The sequence below is a fragment of the Chlamydotis macqueenii genome, chromosome 5, assembly GCF_036417535.1.
Source record: "Chlamydotis macqueenii isolate bChlMac1 chromosome 5, bChlMac1.mat, whole genome shotgun sequence".
Lineage (NCBI taxonomy): Eukaryota > Metazoa > Chordata > Aves > Otidiformes > Otididae > Chlamydotis > Chlamydotis macqueenii.
In genome coordinates this window covers 64,793,364-64,820,417 of record NC_141560.1, presented here as the reverse complement: position 1 = coordinate 64,820,417, position 27,054 = coordinate 64,793,364, and the positions used below count along the sequence as shown (strand labels likewise).

Genomic DNA, 27,054 nt, shown 5'->3' with positions numbered 1-27,054 from the left:
AAAAATCAAATAAATGCAAAACTGAATTATAGTCAAGATAAAAACCTACCTCAGGGATCCTTCTAGAAAACTCAATTTTAAAATGCATTTACTTTTGCTTCTATGCCAGTAACAAAAGCAGGGGAAAAGAAGGAAGAACAGAATAATTCTTATTTCAGCATTATCCACAAGTCAATTCCAAAGCCAAATAAGCTGAAACCCCTCAATCTGCCATTTCTTCATGGGAACAGTAGTAAGGTATTATCACATGTGACTCAGAGGTGGTTGCTAATTGTACAAACCTACTTAGTAATCACTTAATATGCAACAGAACAGCAGACCTTGGAATCTTTGCAAACTAACTGCTTTCCAAATCCACATGTTACTCACAATCAAAATTTTGGTTCACGTAGCAGATGCAGAAGTGCACTGCAGAAAGCAATTTCTACACCAAATACAAAAAGCAAATGTTTTTTAGCTTTGAAATTTAGAGAAAAAATATCACCCTGAACAGCTCCAGGAACAAGGGAAACAAGTTGCACCACATAACATTTTATGATAGAAAATGAGATGCGGGCAATGTAATTTCACGTATGTGATTCAGTTACAAGCCATGCAAATGCAATCTCACTGATTACACTTCAAAACAAAAGAAGGCATTTCATTACTTCAACCAGTCCATTAGAGGTGTAAAAATTATGAAGCATCCTATCTGCAGCAGAACAAATAGAAGCCATCATTTCACATTTAGATGGAAATAGCCAAGATGGATGAAAATCACCCTGTTGCAGTGGGTGCTGGTAAGGCATAAACCGAGTAACGCAACATTTAACCTCCCACAGTCAGTGGTACCTCAGGTCTTATGCAGAGACAAATTCCACCAAACCGGACATTAATAAGCTAATGAGAGAGAAATCATACCTCAGATACCCCAAACCAGGAGTTAAAAAAACCCAAACAGCAGCAAAACTAACAACAAAAAAACACCCACACCTGTATTCATGCAAAGAATAAAAATGGTGAAAAAGATTCTTGTCTTCTGGTTTCTTCAAGATTGAGAATACAAGGAGGTTACTCTGAAGTAAGACAGACTGTGTGAATTAAAAGTACCATAGCTTTTCCTATATGGCTCCCCAGGGAGTCTATTTATTAGGCACAGCTTTGTTTTCTGATTTAGCTTAAGCTCTTTTCCTAGCAAATGTAAGTGTCCACACCAAGAGCAATTTTAGAGTACCAGCTGTAGAACAGCCTTTTCTGTAGGAACCATCTGATTCCCTTTCCCTATATGGATACACACTCAGACTTGGTTTTCATCTTCATGCTCCTCTTAGTACTTAAAAGGAAAAGAAACTTAAACGTTTTTAATAAGTATTCCAATAATAAAAATGTAAGGAAAGCTCCAGCTACTTGAAAATTCACAGTAAAACCAACAAACTGGCAAAACCAAAATACAGAAATACATGGAATATCAGGGTGCACCCATCATCAATTATACCAACTCGGGTGGGTGGCTGTTTGTTTTGCTTGTTTTTTTAACAATCAAAACAATTTTTGCTTTGACTAAGAACATGCGTAAAATAGCATCCACCTACCCACCCACAGTAATTTTTCTCAGTGTGCAAAAGAAACGCCAGTTCTTTGCCCTGCCACTATGGAGCAGGAAAACATCCAGGGACAGACTATGACAGAATTCCACCACAGCTCTGCAAGGCTATGGGGAATTGTAAATGGGAAAAAAAAAAGTTTCTATGAGTTTTCAGAAAAAAAGCTTTACTAAACATTCTGTAAAAGACAGCAACTAAAATTTCTCACTATCTTTGACAGACTTGTAGCTATTAGGATATTTTCGAAGTAAGGAAACAGGCTAATCCAGTAAGTTGCTCAAGAAGACAAAAAAAAAAAAAAAAAAAAAAAAACACAACAAAAAAACCAAAAAAACCCAAAACACCAAAACTGTTAAAACCTAGGAACAGCTGTCTTAACCATTTCTTCCTTTACATCTGGATCCATTTTTTTTTCAGTTTTCTTTAGATTTCTGCATTCTAGCATTGCCACCGAAATTGCCAGTTGGCCAGCACGAAGGGCTTGCGCTCGTGCTTACTGAAGTCAAGACGGTCAGAGTTCACAGCGACCGTAATGGCACAGGAATGCGAGCTAAGTGGAACTATTTTGCTCACACCAATACTTCAGCAGTCATCTATAATAAACAAAATTAGCAGTTAAGATTCTTCATTCTTTGACTGAAGTGACTAATTTCCTGCAACCTTTCTCCTCCTTTCTCCCTCCAAACTTTCTGGCAATAAAGAACAGACTTTACAGACTGTTTCATAACCGATACTGCCCTTAAGGGCATAACTGGCAAGATACTTCAGTCTGTTCCAGAAAGCCCTTCTGCAATTCATTATTCCATCTAATTCTACTCTACTGGTTTACTTTGGCCTATAAAACCCTGAGCTCCTTCATCTTCTGTAGACTGTGAAGACCTGAGACTTAACTATAGGTCTAAAAGTTAAAACTGGCTCTTCCTAGAATTAAGAAGCTCTGGTCAACCTGCCTTCTGGAAAAACAACTGCTCTGAAGTTTTCCTCAAGAATTGCTTTGTCTGCAGGCTGCTGTAGAAACCAAACGGTAACACGCTCAGAGGCTTTCCACTAGCAACTACTTTTGCATAAGAAACCACCTTTAGCATTTGTTTTTTTCCATTGGTATTACCTATAGTAACAAGGATCACATCTATTTCTCTCCCTGTCAAGTAACATGTTAAGATTTTTTTTAAATAACTATCATCTTTAACTGATGAAGAGAATATCATGTAGCTCCAAAGAACTATGCTGATCTCGCCCACACAAATGACATTTTCTTGTCTGAAACATCACCATCTCTCCAAAGACATTTCTCACCAAAGTAATACCTTGCCGTTAGTACGATCTGATACCTGTGCACCCTTTACAGCGTGTCACCAAGACAGAGGCAAATACAACTTAGTTTAACAACCACAGGTGTGTATTTTTTGTAAAACAGCTAATTAAATTGGCTGACAACCACTTCCATACAGGTCAGTGACGTTCACTGTGTCACGATAGCCTTCCTTATAAGCCACGCTCCCCCTGTACACACACACAGCCCCCAAACATGATCCAGTAAGTCGCTCTGCCCTTGACCTTTGCTGAAGAACCGTGCCCAGAGAATAGCCCAAATTACAGAATTGCCACTGAACCACTTCTCAGTACGAGGCAACCTGCCAGGTGTACGCACCACCCGCCCCACGACCCCAGCAAGCAGCGGTATGCCGAGCCCCGCTGGGCTCCGACTCCGACAAGCCAACTATCTGAAGGGAATCTAACCTCACAGGAATTTAACAAGGTCTCTGACTCATGGCATGTGCCACTCACTTTTCAGTTCCCAGCCTGATGGCAAAAATGCAATTGCAATCCAAGCGTGACGGGTACAAGCTCAGATGTGGAGGGACAACTGCAGTATGGCACAAAGGGAATTCAGCCCTGGGACATTAAGTACGGCCTGCCACCCGTTTAACAAGATGTCAGAGCTGCACGCTGAGGATAATACAATGTACAGCTGCTTTTATATTTTGAAGTAAGTGTAGGGAAGTGCTGCTGACTGCACAACCTACACTGTGATTTTTCACACCACTACACAAAACAGAAGAAACTGTTAGCCATGAAGACCTGTTGTTTCCCAGATTTTCCCTGATAGTTCCCAGCCTGTGATTCTCTCCTTCATGAGGGTCCCACCTGGCTGGCTCACGGGAGATAACAACTTGTACCAGGAAGCCTATCAAGATAATTGCCTTCACCATCTATCCCATTCACAGATCTGGTGAAGACCAACAGTGTAAAATACACAAGCACAGACCTGGCCCTCCTTAAAAGTCAGAGTGTAAAGGTGAGTCATGAGCTGTTTCATGGGTACCTGTCAGGAAAAAGGGAAAAAAACCCAGAACCTATACTGGGAACCCACAGACAGGTGGTCGGTCACACCCTCCCAACCACTCCTCGTTTCCAGGCATGTTTTCCATCAAACCTTCTCCCAGTCCCATTCACAGTGTCGCTGCACTAACAACTGTCTTGAGCCAGTACTGCCAGTCAAGACTTCAGGCACGGCAGCCCAGAAGGGGGTACCCACAGGAAAGCCGTGCAGACCTAGGCCTAGACCTCACCGCTCTCCCGCTCTCACCTTGCCACTTCTCCTGGCACAGCTGCTGACCTGGACTGGCCCTGGAAGCTGCTTGTGTGGCCCCTCCACAAGCAGATTTTGGCTCACCAGATGGGCAGCTGAGGACCAGCATGAGCGAAGCTACAGGAGCACTGGGACATGGCCGGAACGGAGGCAGCGGGCTGCTCCTTTCAGCAGGAGCCACATGTTGGATCCACATAGCGATTTTCCCGAGTGTTAACAAGGTTTCTTTCCTTCCTAGTAAGACTAAAATAAGAAATTCCTTGGTCTAATGAGAGTTTTCTCTATTTCCAGACACAGTTCGATCTCACATCCTATGTTCGACTTCTAGATGACTCCTTTTGTTAGAGACAGTATTAGGCTTGGACAGGAAACAGGCTTCCTAAACAGATAAATTAAAAGCAAACAAACAAAATGAATGAAGAGAGAAAAAAAACAGAAAAGCAATTAACTTTAATATATTGAGATAATACGAGCCCTGACTGGAGTTTCTTTATTGTGCTAAGCAGCTGTATTTCACAACCTTCTTCACACCTTTCTTTCCGAGGATCTCGGTGCTTTTTTGTTAATCCAGTTTTTTTTATATCTTCCTTGAACAAAACTGTAGCCTTAGACAGTCTCATGTATTTATTCGAATTTTAAAAGCAGCAAGCCACCGTGTTGTATATGAAAAACAGATTTACACTCTGCTCAGTTTTACAGACTTTGTTTTTCTCTTTTTTTTTTGTTTTCCTATAACCATTTCATTTTTTTCCTGAGGGACACGCTGACACGAATGCCACATTAGCTGCCAACTCTACAAGAAGAACATTTCAATCACCCATTGCAACTAAGAATCAGACCTCTGAAGTCCAATGGCCAGACGCTTTTTCATGCCCTTCCAGTAACCCTGCAGCATGGCTATCACTGCCAGTCCTTATCTTATCCCCGTTTCAAACATGGTCTGCCATGGTCAGACAAAGAGCCAGACCTAAACAATGATATTAAATGAAGACTTCCTCCCAATGCAGTCTTGAACTTCTAATGAAACTGATCACTCCTGAGTGAGATAACAAACCACGCGGGGGTTTTATAGGCTTTAAAATCCAAGTCAAGAGAACGTCAGAAGGAAGCAAGCTTCCAGGGAATGGCAAAGCTCTTCCTGCATGTACACATTCTCTTTGGGCAACGGGTAAGCACCAACTATATATATATGTACATACATACACACATGGAGAAACAAATATACACCATTTGGGTTGAGTCCTTCATATTATTTCCTTCAATCATAGGGGAAAAAAAAAAAGATCAAGTTCTCCCGTTACACCTGGTGAGCAGAAAGGAGGCTTTTTGGCTCACTGGATTTTAAAAGGCAGCTGAGGTGGCTGGGAGTCTTCCAGAGTAAAGAACTCAACGTTTTTTAATTTCATCAAAATTCAGACAACTCTGCACTAGAAAGTGATGTCAGTTAGAGAAAATTATTTTTGCAATGTTTTTGTAAGAGGAAAAGATTTGGTATGCACGAAACAAAAAACCTAAACCCAGGAAGGAGCAAGGCTTTTGCTTTCATAGTTTTTCTCCATCTGGCTGCTTGCTGACAGAAGTATAATATTTTTTACCAGCATAATCTGTGTCCTCATTAGGTGGGTCTGATTAACATTAGAACTATACTAGCAAACTTCACTAAAATAGATTTGGCCTCTGTTCAGAATAAATCCCCTTTCTTCCAGGGGAGCTGCAGGTAGGAGTTCTAAATGAGGATTAAGAGTTTTCAAGGAGAAAACATCCTGCCCAAGGCTTCCTGTGACAAAGACCATTCCTCATTCGCCCCACCAGCACAGTCTGAAGCAGGACCATGCTGACTGCCCACAGCTCCCCAGAGCCTCAGTACCAGGGAAGGTCCAGAGACGTCATCCAACAGCTCAAAATGGGGTACTTCTTCCAAATCCTTGCACCAACCAGCGCCTTGCCAGCAGGACAGCCGGCAGCTCAGTGCTCTAAGCTTTAAAGCACTATTCCAGCCCTGCAGAAAGTCAAACTCACACTGATCTCCGTAAGTGCACTCAGGCCCTTCAGGATGCAGAAATTATCCCAGATTATTCTTATAGCTTTGAACAACAGTGGGAAATTCTTTACATCTTGTTTAGAAATTACACACAAATCTCATGAGGGTTCATTCTAGCTCATTCACCTGCACAGCCAACTCTAAATCCCCCAGCACCAGTGGTCACAAAAACCAACCACTTCATAGCTGTGTGTCATGAAGTACTTCTGCAAAGGAACTGCAAAGGCAGCCACACGTTAAGCACAAGGCCATTGCTGATCGGTGTGGGTATACAGCGCGATAACCTGGCCTTTCCGCAGCGGTGCCAGCCTCTGCAGCTCCCGGTCCCTGCTCGCTGCGGCTAGTTCCTGCTTCAGCAGCCTCCCCTCTTATACCAGTACAACCATCTGCAGGGACAGATGGTGACCAGGACTGGAGAATTCAACTGAGCTACATCAAGTTTCTCTCCCCCTCACTCCAGCGGATTATTCTGAATTTCCAAATATGTTACACGTACAACACAGACCCAGGTATGAGAACAGAACAGTGGTGCAAAGGAGTGAGACCTATTCAAGTTGGTAGTACCAACATCCCCAAAAAACCAGGGTGCAAAAAAGCCCTCATAAAACCACAGCTTCACACACTCATTGTCATTATGAATTTAACATGCAGTGGCTTAAACTAGCTCTCAAACAACAGTGGATGTTACAAGGGATGCCTGTATGAGCAGCTTAAAGCAGCCCCAGGTTGCAGGTCTTTGTGAAGCCACCATGCAAATCAGATTGCTGATCCACCTGGGAGTTTAACATCACATCTGAAGGCAGAGGTGAACCTTGACCAGGTGTGCAAGTGAATGCTTTTCTAGCTTGGCTTCATCAGTGATTAAGCCATACAAAAAAAAAAAGTAAAAATATCACAAAGAAAAAAAAAAAAAAAGAGCCCTTTTTAGGAAAACATTCCACAGAACCTTACTGTTTGTGCAAGGATAATGAAGACTCAAACTCAAAAATCTTGATCCTATTGAAACTTGTGACAAAACTTCCGAGCACAGAGGCTGCACTTCACTATTAAAAACACTTCCCCAGCAACTGCCCTTTCAAATACATATGATGGGATCTGTAGCCCAGTGAAAGGAGAAGTTATTGAAGTTCTACCCTCTTATTATTTCCATAAACATTCAGGTCAAGTGCTGCAGAGCAGCATCACAGAACCCTCCTTCAAGATTCACTCCAAGAGAGTCAGGAGCAGCCACCTCCTTACTAAGCACAGGGAGCAGAAAAATGAGAAAGCAAGTAATGCTGTTTGTCTACATGCTATTCCTTTGTAAAAACACTGAGCAGAACCTTAAAAGTCCTTTTCAGACATTGTCACTAGCAATAGCTAATGTAACAGGAAATTTTAAGTTAAATAGTATATCAGCCAAAACACCACCAATAAATAGCAAAGTTGCCAGGCTCAGTGTAAAAATGAAACACACTAATGACACATAGTGCAGTTTGTTCATACCATGTGCAGCCTAGCATCATGCATAATGTAACAGCGCGACTGCTAACAGCAGGCTCACAGAAGATAATTTACACTTGTTTTTATGGACATGAGGAACTGATCTTTGAAGTTGTCCCTAACGAGATTCTGCTTGGCCCTAACAGCATCCTGAGAGAACGTGCTGGTTTTCTCCCCTGCATCCGGTGCATATTTATAATGCTGAATCCAGACCTATTTACATTGCACATGTGGACTGCTGTCCCCCCATGCCATCGCAAAGTCAGATTCTCCCAGTGGGGGAAATACCTACTAAAACGTCTCAATTTACCTTCAAGTGTTTTTTGTTTTTGTTTTTATTACCCATACCACCTTTGCTAATTACCAAAAGATACATGGGAGTTAATGAATAAGGTTTCTTTTTCCTTTGTACAGTTGTACCCTTAACCTGATTAAGCTGCCAGGTCACCAGCAGCTGTATCACACATTGCAGAAGACATGTCCAAAATACAGTCAGAAGGCTCCTCAGAGAAAATAGAAGCATGACTGTGTAATGGATCAGAAGACTTTACAGCAAAAACACAGGCAGCACCATCAGTAAGACAAATAGAAAACTTTTTTTTGCTATGCCCTCTGTAGTCATTGCTTTAATGCCATACCCACTTCTTTTTAAAAGCCCTTTCAGTTATGAGATCTGTAAGAACCACTGAACCAACATGACTAAAATCTCAAGTTGCAGCTAATGCAGTAGCCACATCACATCCTAAAACCTGGAGACACTGTGGTACGACTACCACAACTCGGCAGTGGGCGAAATGCACAATGTTCATGGAGAATCGGCCTCAATGCTGTCCTGCTCAAAGAACACAGGCAGTCACAGCTGTGGTCACAGGTGTAGTAACACAATCCTTCTACAGTACTGGACCAAAAATGTCTGCAAAATGTCATCAAAATTTAAAAACATTTGTTCAAACACTGCCGAATGTAACTTTGCTATGTATACTCAGAGCACCGCTGCTAACACACATCACTGCCCACTCTGAGCCAGGGTATTGACTCAAGTTTGGCAACAAACCAAGTAAGGACAGCCTGGGTTTTACTCTCGCTTCGATACTAACAGCCTTCAGGAGGGTGCCAAAACCAGAACGCTGGGCATGGCAACTCCAGCAGCCATCCGTTGTACCTGACAGCTAATATACTGAAGTTACACCACCACCAAGTCAACATTTTAACTCTTAGTTCTCTGCCTTTTTTCTGCAGAGGAAAAAAAAGTCTGTAAATTCTTTGAACATACTTGTCAGCGCTGCTCATGCCCTACAAATGCACAGTATATTGTTTAAGATGAGATGACTCAGGGGACAGATAGCAGGATACCCGATTTTTCATTTAGAGCTCATTGTCTAACCTGACCCTAAACAAACAGAAATTCTACCCCCTGACAGCTGTTCAGTGACTTAAAAAAAAAAAAAAAAAACCCACAAAGGACTCTGCTTTAGTTCCTATAAAGATGTTCCTGTAACAAAGACCACCGCGGCCACTGGTGTTCTCTGAAGACTCTGGTTTGAATGCAGCAGAGACTCACCTGCCCTCCTGGTGCCACGCGAAGTCCCTGCACGTAAAGAGACGACAGTCATTTGTGGGGAACTTATGAGGGAAGCTCTGACAGTAACTACAATAGCTCTGCGTGCACACGTGGAGAAAGAGAATTTGTTCCCAGTGCACTGACACTGCTCACAAGCACACGAAGCCCAACAGAAGAAAAACTGTAAAGAATAAAATAAAATAAAATAAAATAGCGCCTTTAAAGCCAACAGGTTCTGGGCACAGCACTGAAAGGTTCAAATGACCTCGCCTGGCTATGTTAACGTACAGCCTCTTGGTCAGCATCGCCAGATTCCCTTCTGAACAACTACAAGGTGTAAGTCTAGAAGCTCAAAATCTAAAAAAGCTTTTGTTAGGAAAATAATAAAACACATACAAATCTGAGAGACAGATTCCAACACTACTGCTGCAGCAATAACGTGCCGTATATTACTGCTACGCTTCACGCTAGAGCAAGATTGCCTTTAAACACATATGCAGACAGTAAAACCGTAACAAATGAAATACAGCTGTAGGTGCAAGGTGTGCTAAGAACTATACTTCAGGCCAACATCTTATCTCTGGTTATTTCGGAGTATTTCAGATCATTTATCCATTTCTCATCTTCCATTTATTCTATATTAGTCACCTTCAGTACATTCCTCTTACATTTTATTGGACAAGTGTCTGGACCCTAAAGAAACTGCATTGCCTCTTTATAAATAGATATCCATAAAATTGCCACTTCTTGTACCAAATCTTCTCTAGACCTCCATTTAATCTGACCTAATTAATAAAATAAAGGTCTACCAACTTCTTGACTCTATGTGTTTCAGTCTGCACCTTTAAACTTTGCACTGAGTAAAACAGAATCATAGAATCACAGAACGGTTATGATTCATAAAAGGTCTTTCTTGTTCTGTAGAATGACGTCTTAAAAATCTTCTAAGAGAAATACTGACTGGAAATAGTGGCTCTTCCGTATCACAGTATTAAATTATGGTATGAACGGACTATCAAGGAAGCCAGGTGATCCAAAGGTAATTGTCAACTTTAATACTTCTCTTGATAATCTACACTGAATGGAAGAATTTTTATCAGGAAAATATGCTCTGTATTAATGACATCTAAAATGAATCAACTTGAAAACAAAACAAAATCCCCCTGAACATAAACCATTGTCCTGGTTTCAGCAGGGATGGAGTTAATTTTCTTCTCAGTAGCCAGTGTGTTTTGGATTTTGTGTGTGAAGAATGTTGATAAAAACATTCTGATGATACGAGTTGTTGTTAATGAGACCAAGGACACTGTCTGGCTTTCCAAGTCTCGTTAAGGTCTCGTTAACGTGCAGATGCGGGAAGCTGGGCAAAAGACAGACAGAATAATTGATCCAAACTGGCCAAAGAGAGTATTCCATGCCATAAACGTCATGCTCAGTATATAAGTGGGGGTTGCCCATGGGAGGGGGCATCATTTTCTGGTATTCCTTTTCTTGTCGGGTATCCATTCAGGCACCCTTGGCATCCTTTTCTTCTCTCTTGCTTGCTGGCATCGTTCCCTCTACCTTGCTAGCTTGCTCTCCCCCCTTTGCTTGCTGCTCGGTGTTGTTCCTGTGATCGCTGCTCAGGACGGGCTGCGTCGGTCATTCGGACATCGGGTGGTGAGAAATTGTACATTGTTCATTTTGTATATTTTGTATATATTAATATCCTTATATCCTGTTAGCTTTGTAGTTTTTAGTATTTTTAGTAAACTGTTTTTATCTCAACCCACGAGTTTTCCTTTCTTCCCAATTTCTCTCCCCTGTCCCATTGGGTAGGGGTAGGGTGAATAAGAAACTGTGTGGTGATCTGGGCTAAACCACCACAACCATTTAAATTCCTTTAAACCAGTACCAGGATTTCCTTTCTCCTCCACTCAGAGAAAATGAAGGCTCTGCTCCAATTACATACATTTTAAAAACAACCCATTTCCTTGAAGACATAGAATTTATGTTAATAGATAACTAACAATAAATGATGAAAAATGAGTTAAAGGTCTTCATTTTGTTGCCAAGATGATGTATCAGTTCTGAGTGGAACAGTATGTGTGATCCTTCCATTAACACAGCAGCACTCTGACAAAGCAGCAATGCAAAGTAGTCGAGCAGAACACCACTAAAGGTCAGAGTGAAAAAAAAAATAAAAAAAATCATATACCACCCCTAGAGGATTATCATCATCATTTTAATTCTCAGAGGGCATCTGAAACTTGTACTACAGTATTTGATTTGTGCAGCCTCATTATACTGACAACACTTCTAGCAGAAAAACTGTCCAAGAACTTTGTACAAACAATTAAAATACCCTCTGAAAGATTTCAGAAGTCGCAACGAGTCATAACCCTCCCTTAGTAACCCAAAGAGTGTATTTTAAGTGGAAACTTTTAAGGTACAGAATAATAAAGAGAGCAGAACAATATTTCTTCTTCCTGTAAGTATGTCTTCCTTTCAAAGCTACAAATATCACTGTTTAACAAGCAAAAGATGACAGAAAATCAAACTCATGTCAAGAGAAATAAAACCAAAATGAAAACTATTTATTTCAAAAACTTTCAAGTAATTTCAAAGATTACACCCGAGTTCCTTATTTGTATGCATTTATTTAGTTTTAATTGATTCACTCCTTTCCACCAGGAGGAAGTGAATGCCTGGCTGACTTGAAATTTACAAAATAAACAAACCATAAAGACAAAATTTCCCTCTTCTTTAATATCTGTTAATTATCATAGTCTTATACGTACATCGTTAACAAGCAGAGAAAAGAAGCCCCTGAAAAAATAAAAGCTTGAAATTGAAGAAGCCACTTAATCTGGCATCTCCAAGTGACTGGTCCTGTCCCACTGGAAGCAATGAGAGTGTCACTAATCACTGCATTTAACCAGTATAGGACAAGGCTCCTATTTATTAAATATGCTGGATCACATGAAATTTTAATTCTGAGCAATGATTTTCCCCAAAACAACTACTTCAACCGCTCACAGGAAAGAAAATAACCCTTTAGTAATTCTTACTGCTGGCCAAAAGTGCATGTGAAACAAAGAAGCCTAGAGTAATTAAAAAGTAATGACTTTTTTCTTTGTGCTCCCGATACAAAAGCAGCATGAGGGAAGACACACTGGGCTAGCCCCTTCTTCCCATAAACTGATACGCTAGCTAAACATTTAGGAGTAATGTGCTGACCCTGATGCTCCCAGTCACTACACTCAATTCCTTATACCGGAGAAATTGTAAACGTGGTAAATAGCAAGTTTCCTGGCTTACAAATACATCAGACCAAGTCCCTCAATCACACTCCTTTCTCCTTCCCTCCCCCATTCCCTCTCCATCTGCTGCCCTCCTGGGAAGGGAGTGCTGCACTTAATGGCTGTGTGCTTTTAAGTCTAATGTGCTGGATATAAGTTAATGCCCAGTACAGTAAGGGGGGACTCTGCTGCCAGGAGGCCTCCAGGACTGTTTTTCCCTTCTCAACATCCAGTGGAATCCCTGTAGCCCTAACATCAAGGAGCCGGCAAGGAAGAGAGGGTTTGGAAATGTGAAATCCACAACCTGTGACAAAAACAAATCTTGCAAGACACTACATAGCACAATCATTTAAACAATCTTTTGGTAAAACCAGGAGAGAATTGGGATTTTCTTATTTGCCTCTCCCATCAATATAATGATTTATATTTAGAAATACGCCCATTATAAAACAGGGCGTATAAAAGTTGGGGCAAGCACTTCCTTGTCAGTGGAGAGTACGCAGGTGAACTCCGCTGGCAGCATTCTGAAAGAAACTCAGGCTTCATCCATCGGAGTTATGAAGAGGACAGCTGTATTTGCGGATTATGGGTTGACTTGCTCTCCAGCCATCATCTCGGTCCCCACCCCGAAAGCTCCAGCAGCAGCGTGCAACACCAGTGCTCATCCACCAGCATTTCATTTCAGCCAACCTCCGTGCAGCGGATCCTGGAGTGTACACAGCGCTGGTACGCTGGGAGAAATCTCCAGGTTTATGGAGGTTAAGACCAAGCTTTATGGTCAACCCTTCATGACATAAATAAAATGACTGCAACTCCACATACCTAAATTTTATTGTTTGGAGTCCAGACTTCACGTTACTGGGTACAAGATTATCACACGCTGTCTTTTTTGTTTGAAAAAGGCACCAAAATAATAATAAAAAAAATCATTAAATGAAGTCTAGCCACATTTACTACAGGATAGAATTGGTTTGACTTCAGTGTTTTAAATGCACATGTTTTGGCCACAGCTTCCTCGTAATTTAAAAAAACCACACACAGTATCAGAATGCTTGCTATCTGCAATGTAAGATCTAAAAATTGCAGTCTTAATGGCCCACATCAAAACTGAGAGTAAATGAGCACGACTTGAATTTCCCAATCCCATCAAAAACCAAGCTCTTGATATCTTCTGAAATATTTTCTATCGAATATGTGACAAGTATGATTCAAACCACTGGAAATGAGAAGCTATTGCTTAAAGGACCAGAGCTCACAACTTACTGGAATCCTTTCTAGGGACTTGGAAAAACCTGGCATGAATTCAGAGGTGAATGATTTTACCACGCAAGATGAAGGGGACCTCCTGCCCAACATGGCACTCCACTTTCTCTGCCAGCACTCATCACTTGGGGCCATACAAGCAACCAACTCCTAGGCCAAACTTCACTGTATCTTCAAAGAACTAACTTTACAGGTTGATGCATGTTTGAGATGCATGTTTTAAAGAAATCTCCCTCTCTCACTGTATTTCTACTACATCTAATCACATTTTCTCAATAAGCCAAAATATTTTACAGAATTCAAAACAAAACTCATCAGGTCCTCTTTTGGGAAGGAGACACGCTGGCCCTGCATTTCTAAATTTTCCCATGGATACCCATGCTAGGCAATTGGCTTGCAATTCAAGCTACTTTTGGTAGCTCAAGATCGGAAACGTAAACTCAAAAAGTTGTTGGGGAACATTCAGTCCAAACTCAAGGACTGCACCAACACTTCAGCACTTCTGAAACAGTCCTGCATCAAACATAAGCAAGCTGCACGTACTAATTTAACACAGGCCTCTAAATCCACATTGTTTAGAAGGCTTTCCTTTTGCTTATTTGTCCAACAAGATACTCAAACAAGAACGTATAAAATAAAGTAACAAGATGCTTAGTAGGTAGGTACAGGACTTTCCTTGGCCTCGGAACAGCCACCCGTCACAAGAACACGCTCCCTCATCATTGCTGGCCCTGTCACTGTCACTCCCTCATCACTGGGGCCTGCAAATTCTGCAAAGTACTAACTCCCTGTTTGGAAGTCAATCCTCTAGAAGTTGTTTCCCAGGACAGACCACACTCTCACCCTTCAAGCATTACACAAAAGCAAGAATCTGCTGCTTCCACAACAGAATCCCTACTGCCCTGGTATTTTTTTTTCCAAACGACAAGCTTCCAGTGACAGTACAGCACCCTGATTGTAATATAGATCCACATTTTTTGCCTAACTACTCCAGAGCAAAGAACTGCCGGTGTGAGCAGTCTCCCTCCAGCACAAGGTACTGCAGTAGGGACCACTGCTGCCAAAAGCGTTTCTGGTCACATCCCATCACGCACCTCCCGTAAGATAAGGACACACTGTGCATTATTCACAGACATGAAATCTTAAGTCAACTGCCACTCAGTATGACCGACCGCTAAATGAACTACATAGGTAACACTGCAACGTAGAATCAGATCATGCAATGAAAATTTTCATTTACAGCACTCAGTTACCGAAACAAGCCTTACAATTAAAGTACTCGTTACCTGAAGGCTTCTTTCTGTGGTTAATAAAGCATAAAAGAATATTACCATACATGTGCATAAACACAAAAAAAAAAATTCTTTCTTTCTCCCTCTGAGGGTTTACCCCAGGGGCCAGACCGACTCCACAAGGTGTTGTTTTAACAGCATGATTTTGTCAATGTAGTAAGGTGAGGAAATGTCCAACTCCCACTCCCGCAGCCCGTTGGCTGTTTCGTAAGCTCACTGCCCTCTCATCTGTTTTGGCTGCCCAACATAACCCACTACGAGTGACATCACACCAAGAAAGAGATCACTGGAAAAAAAGCCACCACTGAACAGACACTTGTAACTGATACCATTTCAGCAGTATGATCTACACAGCAGCCTCACAAAAGACTCTGCCAACACAACCAAGGAGTTGGCAAAGTGTGCGGCACAGGGGCAGGAATGAGCAGCAGGTTCAGCACTGCAATTTGTCTATCAAGAACTTTCCCCCTTCCAACAGCCTACAGGCTCAGCTTTTTGCACTCAGACAACCCTGGTAATTGCACAAGGCCAACAGCTCACGCTGAGGGACTGACTGATCGATTTTGATGGGTACGGAGACCGCTCCGGCAGCCTCTTCCCACTAGCACTGGAGGTAAGGGGTTTTATCACCAATTTTAACCAGACCTGGCTTCCATCTTAGGACAAGGCAATCTGGAAATATAGTAACTAACAGGACAACGGCGACAAAGTTGTTTTAAATCTGTACGACATTCATAATAATATTGGCATTTTCACAGCATCAGCCTTCCAAGAATGTCAGAACATTTTTTAAAGGTAGGTTTGTCTTAATCCTTTTTACAATGACAAAAAGAGAGGTCAGAAACTTGATTTTTCAAGAGAGTTTAGCCTATTGTGACTGCACTGCATAAACACAATACAGGGGATCTAAACTTAAAAGTTTAACTACAAAACTGCAATCCCTGAGCCTTGTATCACCACTGTCTAAACACTTCACTTTCAGCATGCTCCACTCACACACCTCAAAAGGCTTTAAACATAAGCGTATCCTCATGAAAATTACTATTCTCATTTTACATGTGAAATTTAAGTTTAGAACTTATTTTATGCTTAAGATTTTGGAAAATAAGTAACTTTAAATAAGGTAAGATCTCTACTGATCTTAATGACTAACTCACACGTACATGATCCAATAAAAGAGCTTTTCTTCATGACGATTAGAATTAGCACCTTTGCAACTCAGCTTCCATTGCTCTGTGTCAGGAGAATCACACGATGCAATCACTTAATGGCCCTCTTCTTGAGTGAGGACTATCTATTTTGGGACAGCTGTAAGGATTCTCACCTCCAGCTGTTGGCCTCCCCACCTTTCTGCTGGAATCCCTGCACGGCTGCGGGGAGAGCTCAGCCGCTGCAGGGCAGCTGCCGAAGGGCTGATGCTGTTGGGTTAAGAAAAACAGGTTTGTTTTACTTCATGCACCGGGTTGTAAACTGCTGCGTTTCGGTAGCCACCCGTGCCATTGAGGGACCAGTGAGGGAACACAGACTGAAACTGCACAAAGGTAAGCTGATTGTGAGCCAGGACCCCAGTAAAAATCCCTGCGTCCAAAAGCAAGGCTCAAGCTTTAACCACACTTGTTCAATGTACTCATGTTTTCATGACTAGAGCTTAAATGTAGCTTGATTGTTTCAGGGAGTACCATTTTTTTCCATCTATTTACAAAAATAAGTAGTGAAAAGGAACGTCAGTGCTCATGAGCTATGTATGCTTTTGCATGAAGTGTTACCAATGGATAGTGCAACAATTTCCACCAAAATTATGATCACTAATCACATCAGTATCAACTGAAACAGCCTGCCCAGCCACACTAGGTATAGCCAAATAGCTTCAGACTGGATCTCCAAATTTTCTCAACCAGTATTACAGCATGTTTGAACTCCACTATCCCATAAATGCCAAATGAGCCCATACTCTAATGCCAGCTCTTTCCCCCCCTCCCTAAACATCACACACCTTACAAGAAACAAAAGTTGAGAATATTACAAATCGAATGCACAATTTCCCACTCATCTCAGTGGGTTAAATGCAGGCTGGCTTCCCAAAGAAAAAAAATATGCAAGATCCTATTTCTCAAGGTTAGTAGTCTAATAAGATCTCTGGGTTTTAACAATTTAAGGCTTTGTCACAGTTGGGAGTTTTTTCTTCTATGATTATACAGTTACATTCTTATATTACTATTATTATTAAATACACACATTTACACACATTCACACATTTAAATACTTTATGCAACTATACATAAATAGTTCTACCAATATAAAACACTGTTTATACTCTTTGTTTTAAAAAAAGAATATCCCCATGGGGAATTACTCCAGTACAGAAAAGGCAGTAAAATTACACAGTTGCAGATTGTTCAATATATCCCCAGGTATGTATAAACTAATTTAGGAGACTTTTGCTCTGGCACAGAAACCTCTACCCTTCTTACTCCTCTACTACTGAACTTAAACCATACCAGAGCTTTAATGTGTACTCCAAGTATCCCAAAAAGAAGCTGCCAAGCCATTCTGGTGAGACTGGAGGAAAGCTAATGAACTCCTGCAAAAGGCTCAGCCCGCAGCAGCTCAGGCTATGGCTAGTTTATCTCCACAAAACTCCCTCGCTCTCCCCAGAGTCAAAAATGGGCATTTTCCATGACAGATACAGAAAGTTTATTTCACTCTCCCCTTTTTTTTTTCCCCCATGGAAGTAAATGGTGTGTTGTACCCAAACAGGGTTAAAACTTAAGTAAATAATTTTCCGTTTGTATTTTTCCCGTTTTCTTCTCAGCTTCTTTCCATTGGAATGAGGAAAAAGATGGGCGAGACTGAAAGGTTCCACAAAACTGAGCCTGAATAATTCCTGTGAAACTAAAATGGTTTAAAGACCCACTGTGGTAGCTGATATAAAGCTGCAGAGTTAAAAGAAGAAAGAAAAAAAAAATTCTTACAAAAAAGAGAAAACATCCTAAGCAAGTGATGAATTCAATTATCTTCTTAGCTTAGTAATTTTTACTTTTTTGCTATCATTTGCTTACAGTAGAAATTTTCTCCACCCTCTCTACTCTGAGGCTGTGGGTTTCACAGGATGAAGCTTTCTCCAGCCTGAAGCACACCTGCCCTGGGCTTCCAGCTCCTCCCACGCCTGCCCATCCGGTCCCCAGGCTGCATCCCACTGCTGCTCACCGGTGGTTCTGGCACCACTGACCACAGCCTCATACAAAACATCTCAAGGGTCTAAATAGGCTTACAAGATTCCTTTTTTTTAAAAAAAAAAAAACCCTTACAATACTTGGCAGCACTACACTGAAAGGATAAGAAGCATTTGCCTCTTGAAGTCACAATTCCTGAAAAAACTTGGAAAGTACGAAGACTTTCAGAAGAACAATAATCATTAAGAAGCAAAGGCAGGCACATTATAACTGTTATTATTTTGCAGCTGCCCTTTACAGCAGGAAACTAAGGTGATGCAGTTAATTAAAACGAACCGAAAGTAAACATGGCTTAGCATTCAAATACAAACGTTTGAGAACATCATCAGAAAATAAGGGAAAACTGTGGGTGGGAACATTGCTTGAATATGACAAGAAATTTAACAAGATAGCCCTTTATCCAAAATAGTCATACAGTAAAAACTGTCTTTAGAACATCTGTTCACACATTAATTAGTGGAGAAATAAAATACACAGATTGGACAAACTGATTCAAAACTCATACTATACCAGAGCCTAACTAACGGACAGAACCGCCGCCCCAGCCAGCCCACGCAAAGGGAGCCTGACACGCTGCTAACTACCTGGTAGCACGCTTAAACGCGTTCGCTTGCTGGTGTAAAAATACATACCAAGGTGGTAAAAGAGAACTGCACCCCTGCTGATTAAACTACGTGCCACTGTTGCGTGAAAGGCACAAAATGAAAGTGAGAGAAAAGGCGCAGGGCACATCCCACGGACAGGCAGCGCGACGCCAGCCACTGATTGATGGTACGCAGCAGGGCCCTGCTATTCACATACACGTCGTAATGCTCAGTTCCTGCATTGCTTTACGCGTTTTCCAGCGTCCCATGACTATTTAAATAAATTTTTCACTCAAGATTAATAAAACCTCCTCAAATTTCTCTTAAAATGAAAAAAAAAAGTGCATGCATTACTTTAAACAGCAGAAAAGCAGACCATAAAACCAAATCAAACTAAACAATCCTGACAGCTGCAGCAATGAGACACTAGCAAAGATACAACAGGGTACAAAAAGATGACCGTTTGTTTGTTAATATTGCTTTTACCAATTTTCTGATCATGTTTTTTGCTTGATGACATCCTCTTTCAGAAACATGCACGCTTCCATTACAAAACACTGGGAAGACAAATAAGGACCCCCTCTGAAGCTACCACATGCTCCAGTCTCTGCTCCCCAGAAATAACTCTGCGGTTCTTACCACCACACAAACCCAGAGACACAGTAGGGTCTTCACTTCCTTGCTTTCCTCTACCCAAAACTCTACTGGTAGGATCCTGTCATTTTTTCCTCAACACATTTTCTAAAACCCATAATTTGCTATCTATACTGACACCTGAACTCACCTTGCACTGCAACATTGTTTTTTTGCTTCCGTTATAAATCAGAGACTAATCCCCTTCTAATTTTCCTAAATTATGATTTCCCTTTTAGTATGCCACACCTTTCCTTGAAACCAAATTACTGATTTTAAGAAAGCTGACATGTTTCTGTTAAAAATCCTTTAAAATACTGTCACACTACATTGTACTTTATAGTTTCAGTTTTCACTTCATTTATACAATTTCTCTAAACAAGTAAAATAGATTTAAGACCTCTGTCAAGTTAATATCATTTAAGAGATACACAAATTATTAGGGAAGTAGCTGTATAAACGTTTGTCAGTTTTTGTACTTAGGGAAGTAGCTGTATCAATGTTTGCAAATTTTTGAAACAATGCATCAGTTATTTTTACAACGTTGAACGCCACAGGTAGCTGGTCCTAAAATCAGCCTCCACTTGAAATCTATGTCAATACGAAGGGGTTCTTCAAAAATACTTCCTAAGTGTCTTTTGTTCTGAATTCATTCTCTATGTAGAACAAAAGTTCAGTCTGGAGTGCAAAACATGCAATGGAAACGTGCTGACGACAGGTCTGAAAAATGAATCAAGAAATGGGAATATTTCTAAAAGAAGAGTTACGTCATCGCTGTAGCAATAAATCAAATGTAACTAATGAAAACTTTTGCCACCTTGAAAAGTCACACCCACGACAAACACTCCTCAGCACCCTTCCTAAAGCTGTCCTTTGGAAGATGGCAACCACCAGAAATCCTCTTAGAAGGTGCTGAACTCCTACATTGTGCCTCTTCCTGCGGGCTTCTACATAACAAAAATGCAATGAAGTTCCAGACAACTTTTTCCCCTCTTATTATGCAAAACCCTTATCAAACTCAATGGCGTGACATCGTCCAAAATCCCGACTGACAATGGCACGCGGGAGGTCAAGAGATGTCAGGTCTTTGTTTTAGTTTCACGTGCTCCCCAGCCTATTAACGCCCAAAGAAAAAGCACCTCCACAGAAACAACCGATAAAGATCAAACCTGACCGAACAATGGGAAGGAAGTTCGGAGTTAAGGCCGGTACTTAGCTCTGACCGCACACCATTGTGCCCGGCCCCGCAGCAGCGGGGTCCCGCGGGTCACGCAACACCCGGGGAGGACAAGGCGAGGGCTCGGCTCCCCGCGCTCTCCTGGGTTTAAATTCGGGCCGGGGACGTCGTTTTATCCCCGGTATTCGGATTTCTGGGGAGGGCCCGCCGGGCAGCCCCCGGCTCCTTTGTGCCGCGGGTGGAAGGCAGCACACGCTCCACGCGCAACCAGGAGGACAAAGGATTCGGGGCGGGGGCGCAATTAGTTGCTGTTCCGCAACTGAGGAACAGGGCTGCGGGGAGGGAGCTGAAATGTTAAAGCAGGCGAGCCCAAGTGAGATGGGAAAAGTGAGTTTCCGGGGCCAGCCTCAGAGTGAGCACACCTCGCACAGGAGTTGTCCCCACAAGATGCTGGAGTTACATTTCTCGAGCACGCCCCATAAGAAAGTGGCGAACCATTTTGCCTATGGCTACCCAATTTTTTTTCCAGTTCGCAACCCACTCCTCCACCAGCCGCATCCCTCCGTTACTGCGCGCGCACAGACCCATGCCAGGAATACTCACATGTGCACGTGCGGAGGCTGGAACCGGCTCTGGTTAATGTTGTAGTGCGTAAACGCCTGCGTTGGGTTGGAGCTGTATTCATCCACCGTGATGGTAACCTTGCCTTGCGAAGGAATTCCATGAGCCATCCTTCCTCCTTATGGACATGAGCACCTCACAGCTTCCCAAGGCCAGGAGCGGGGCAGGGCATCCTGTTCCAGGCAGCTCCCAACTCCAAGCAGCTCCTCATCCACTCCGCACACCTCTGCCAGGAGAGAGACAGCACACGCTGCTGTGAACTCAGAGGAGATGGAAACATCTGCAGACCTGTTACTCTCTCCTCTCCTGATTCCCATTCAAAGATCTTTTTCTGCATTTTTGATGTACCCACCACCCAACTCTCCGAGCATTATTATTACCTTTTTTTTTAATTACCTCATCATTTCACTCCATCATCATCATTAAATACACCCAAAGGATGGATGCTTAAAATCAGGCTTTATCTTTGGGGGGGTGGGGGGGGGGGGCAGGTGTGGTGGAATCTGTGTTGAAAGCTCCAGCTAAATACCCTACATTTACTATTATTTATTTTAAATAACATCTTGCACTGATCACAACCATGAAAATTAACAAGTGGACCCAGCTTCCTGAAGGACAAAAGGCTTTCCACAAATACGCACTCTTGTTTTCAAGGCCCTATTTTAGCTTTACAAAATAAGTTACATCTGAGAGACTTACGAGAAGCTGATGCCAAGCAGAAAATTTTACAATTGCATAGCAAACGGTACACCCAACTACCTTTCAACCAAAGTATTTATCTGTGCAGAGAAAGGCTAGTTATCTAGACATGGTTAACCAAATCTCCACGTTACAGCGTACTAGTAATGAAACTGGTTTGGATTCACCACCAGACAGTAATGATTTATCTGACGGATTTAAGTGTGATTTTATGCATAAACAATTCTGCATAAGATGAAAGAAATACGCTCTTCCCTCTCCCTGCAACCCTATCTGTCACTTCTTCAAAGTGCTCCTAAACGTATTTTGCATTAAGGCTGGAAGCATTCTATAATGTGAGCATAAATAAGCCCAAGAGCCAGAAACTTCCCAAACCTGATCTCTGGCAAGTCTCCTGCACGAAATCCGAGCTTCAATTTCTTCAATCAATAAACTGAGAATACCTCAGCTGCCTGCCCTTTCAGAGGGACTTTGTGAAAATTGATCAGCTGACGTTCGAAGAATACTTTCAAGACGAGCAACTCTTCACAAGCCCCGTTTATGAGGCAGATGCTCAGCTGGGGCACGCTATCCTAGCTGCGAGGACATACACGGAATCATGGCGCTTTGCATCAGTTGAACCCCCGCTTTGGCTGCTCCACGCAATAGTGGATTTGCCACAGCCGGTGTGTAATTCACAAAAGTGAACCAGTGCTTACTGGGAAGACAAAGAGATAGGAAAGAGAGGAGAGCGACTTGAGCTCTGGGCATCAAACAAAGCACTATTTTTCCAGTGTGATATTCCTGGACTTCTCTTAGCTCCCAGATAGAAATGTGTTTGCCATGTGTAACGTTGAACATTTGGAATCTTTGATTTGTATTCAAAATATATTTTTAATACAAAGACTAATTTCCAGTTTGGCATGAAGCACGATAAAAATGTCCTGCAAATGGCAGATGGCCTGCTATAGGCCATTTATTTTACTATTTTACAACCTCAGGCCTATGTAGGCTTCCATATGTTAGTTGGGTTAAGACATTCTGCAACCTTCATTCCAGTAATTGTGTTCTATCCTTCATCTTCTTTAGCATCAGAGAGGAAAAAAAAATTAAAAAGAAAAAAAAAGATATTAAACTAAAGCACAAAGTTCCCATTTAAAAACTGAGTCACCAGTGAAAGACAGTACATCCCAGTAACTAAGGTTATGGTCTGGTCTTTGCACTAACCCCCTCTCGGAAGAAAAAACGCAATAGTTTCACAAATAAAAACCAGCAAGGTGAGCTTTACTAAACCACATCTTTGCTGTGTCACACATGATGTAAGATGCGTGCAACAACTGCTCACGAATCACAATGCAGTGGTTACCACACCAAGTCTGTAGCTGTTTCCTTCATTTCCCTTACAATTATTTTAGTGTTATTTTGCATAATAGTAAAACACAACACCTGCTTCAAATTGCAGTCCTGTTCCAAGCCCTGTAACTCTTTTGAGAGAGAAACTACGAAAAGCCTGCTACGCAGAGCAGCATAATTGCCCTGCACTGAAAAGTAAATACAAATGAAAACATCTTCCTGTTAGAGAAATGACTGTCATTAACAAGAATGTTAGCCATCCAAGCTCCCAGGAAAAAAAAAAATCAAGTTTTTCTTTTACACAGCAAGAAATTTAGCGTCTGCGTAAATTAAGTAGTGGTGTGAAAATTACACGTCTGATTTTTTTTTTTTTTGCAATTAAAAGCTACAATATAGAACAACACGTTAAACCAACAACAAAAACAGGCTCGGGCTTTCAGAAAAGCTAAATCACACTATTTTCAGTAATTTAGCATAAGAAAAGTCAGAACACTGAATTTCATATTATAGTTCACTCATGGGGAAAAAAAAAATCCAATTTGTTCACAAGAGTGAATTATACACAAAGACAATAAGCATTTTTTTTTAATAAGGTTTATAACAATTCATGTTATAGAAAGAAATTACAACTAACTGGCATAAAACAAATGATAAGAGGACACTTGAATAGCTGTATTAAATACTTCAAAGTTGACTTTCTGTAAGATTATAACTATATAAGATGCAATTGCTTCCATTGTTCCAATCTTTAATCTTAAGAATACTTAAATTAAGACAAAGCCAAACAAAGCACCCTTTTAAAATGAAATTCAACAACAAATGCCGGAGTGGAAAAAAAAAAGTAAAATTTGAAGCTAGAATCTGTGTCAATTCTCATAGTGCTTCACAGAGTACTACAGCTCACCTACCAGAAGTATCTCATTATTGCCTCCTTTACTGCGAACTTCCTCTGAAGAAAATATCAAAAAGGAGCTGTACACTTAAAAACTTTACAAACAAATTTATATTAGGCCCATGAATAAAAAAATAAAACAAAATAATACAGAGGCTGCTTTGAATCACTACCGTTCTTCCTTCTCCAAGTGCAATCACTCGTTGAACATGGCATACAGAGGATGGGTACAAAAGAATAAAAGTTGCATTATTTTCACATCTGTCAAGTAAAACAACGAGCAATACCTTCCACGCCTTATGTGGCGGTTTTAAGAAAGAATGAATCAATTAAAAATCTAAATGAAGATTTTTTTTTTAATTTTTTTTTAGCATGTTGCATTTTCCCAAATACAGCCGTTATCCTGGGATCACCAAACCTTTTCCTGCGTGGATTTGCGCGGACAGCCAGCCCGGAGATGTGCTACTGTGGACATCTGTTCGGTTTTACAGGTACAAACCAGCACTTTTCCATCACGGGGCTGACGCGAACCAACGCGCAGCCGGTTCTAAACCAGCAGACTACTGCCCTGTCAAAAACTACCACGAAATATGCGCGGAGAAGGAATTTTCAAAGGTGACGTTACGTTTCACGGAGAGCTACACACACAGGCTCTACGTACGCACACGCACGCACAGGCACGCGAAAAACCCATTTCCCCCAAATAAAATATTTACGTCTTCCTCATCTGAATTTCAGAAATTTGCCTTCCGGCCAGTCTCCCGTCGTAAAAGCAAATTGTGAAAGGCGGGAGACGGAAAGGGTTAATTCCGTGTCACACACACCCCCCCCCCCCCCCCCCCGCCTCGGTCGGTACACCCGCTATCCCGACACCGCCACCCCGCACGGCGCCCGCCCACCCGCAGCGCGGGCACCGGCCGCTGCCACAGCCTCCCGACCCCCAGCTCCTCACGTTTTACCACCCCGCACCTCGGGGGTCCCCGAGCAGCTGCCCCGGCAGCCCCCGCGATGCCGCGCCGCGGTTTGCGGGCAACTCCGGGCTCCAGCCCGGGGCACCGAGCCCCGACAGTTCCCCTCCTTTCCCACCCCCCCCCCCTCCCCCGCGCCCCACGGTACCTGGGCTCCCGGCTGCTCCCCGCCTCCGCCGGCTCCCGGGCCGCCCCGGCCACAGCCCCGCGGGGTGCCGGGCTCGCCCCCCCGCCCCCGGTGATTGATGGCTCAGGGTGGCCAATGGCTCCGGCGCGGCCCCGTCCCGGCGTGTGCCGCAGCCCGCGCCCCCTGCCCTGCCCCCCCGGCCCCAGCTTCCCACCGAGGGGGGATCGCTGCGGGTTTTGTGCTGTACGTGCCACAGCGCTCGAAGTTCGCATCCCTTCCCTCCCCCAACTGCCACAGAACCAAAATTATTTTTTTAGAGGGGGGGGAGGATGCTCGGAGGAGGGATGCGACGAACTCCAGTGCAAGCGCAGGGGTGGGGGGGGGATGCCCGCTGCTTTTTATTCCGGCAGTGCCAACTGCACCGTTCCCCTGCACCTCGCCCCCAGCCCCGGAAGGTTTCCGACTGCTTGAGGCCTCCGGGATCGGGGTTTCCAAGCGGGTTCTCCCGCCGGGGAAACGGAGAGGGGGAAAAACTCCGCCGTAGAGAAGCAAACCAACCCGCTCTACCCTCCTTACTTTTGCAGCGTGTGTGTCGTGTGTGTGTGTGTCCCCCGGCATCCCCCTCTCGCCCACCCCCGCGTCCCTTCGCGCGCGGAGCCCCGTCCCCCGCCGCCGGCCCCAGCCAGCACAATGCTCCCCGGCCTACCCTCCCGGCCCCGCCGCCGCAACCCCCGCCCCGACCCCGCGCCGGGAGCCGGCACACCGCCTCCCGCTCCCCCGGCCGCTTCCAGCGCTGCAAACCACCCGCCCCCCGCCGCCACCGCCGCCTCCTCCACCTCCGCCCCGGCCGAGGAGCGAGGCGGCGGAGGGCAGCGGGGGCACGGCCTGGGGGGGGAGGAGGGCAGGGCGGGCTGGCTCCGCGCCGCCGAAAAAGCCGCCTCGGCTGCGGGGAAGCGTCGCCGCCGCCGCACCGACCCGACCCGACCCAGCGGGCTCGGGGGCGGTCACGCCGGGGGAGGCAGGGAGAGCGGGCGGCCGGCTTTATCCGTATTATTGTTTGCAGAAGGCTGGCCCCGGCGCCGCCGCCGCGGGAGCTCCTGCCCGCCTTCCCCCCCCCCCCGCCCATGACACGGCACCTCTAACCCGCCGCTTTGTGCGCCGCTGCCCCCGCCGGTTCCCCCCCGCCCCGGCCCGCAGACACCGAGCCGCGGCCGCTCACCTTCCCTCCGCCGGCTGCCGCTGCGGGCGGGTCGGGGATGCCTTCAGCGCGGGCAGCGGGGCCGCGCCATGGGGCTGCGGGGGCGCGGCCGGGGCAGAGCCTGCGCCCGACCCCGCGGCGGTGCCCGGCGGCGGCCTGGGTCCGGGTCGGGCTGCGGGTGCGGGGCGGCGGCGAGGGCGGGCGCGGTGCAGTGAGCGGGGCTGCCACTGGGGTCAGGGAGCAGGCACCAGGAAACACGGCGGCCACGGAGCGCTGCTCGCACACACACACACGCACAGCTCCTCCCGCTGCCTCGCACTTCACCCCCCCGGGCAGGGAGGGAGGGAGGGATCGCTGCTGCATTTCCCAAGTGCGGCACAGCCCTCCCCCCGCCGAGCCCGCAGCAGCAGCGGCTCTGCCGCCACGCCGGGGTCAAAGGAGGGGGGGGTGTCGGCTGCCCCAGCCCCGGGGAGGGCAGCGCCGGGACCCCCTCC

At 44.0% G+C, this 27,054-nt stretch overlaps 1 protein-coding gene across 1 annotated transcript in view; it reads right to left on the bottom strand.

Moving 5' to 3' along the window:
- Nucleotides 1-26,810, bottom strand: part of MPPED2 (metallophosphoesterase domain containing 2) — a 109,210-nt gene extending 82,400 nt beyond the window's left edge. The window contains exons 1-2 of the mRNA XM_086748788.1: nt 26,582-26,810; nt 21,327-21,570 (exon numbers count right to left, since the gene is read on the bottom strand). Of these exons, the coding sequence (XP_086604914.1) occupies nt 21,327-21,454 (128 nt within the window). The 5' untranslated portion in view covers nt 21,455-21,570; nt 26,582-26,810. The remainder of the gene's footprint in view (nt 1-21,326; nt 21,571-26,581) is intronic.
- Between the last annotated feature and the right edge of the window lie 244 nt (nt 26,811-27,054).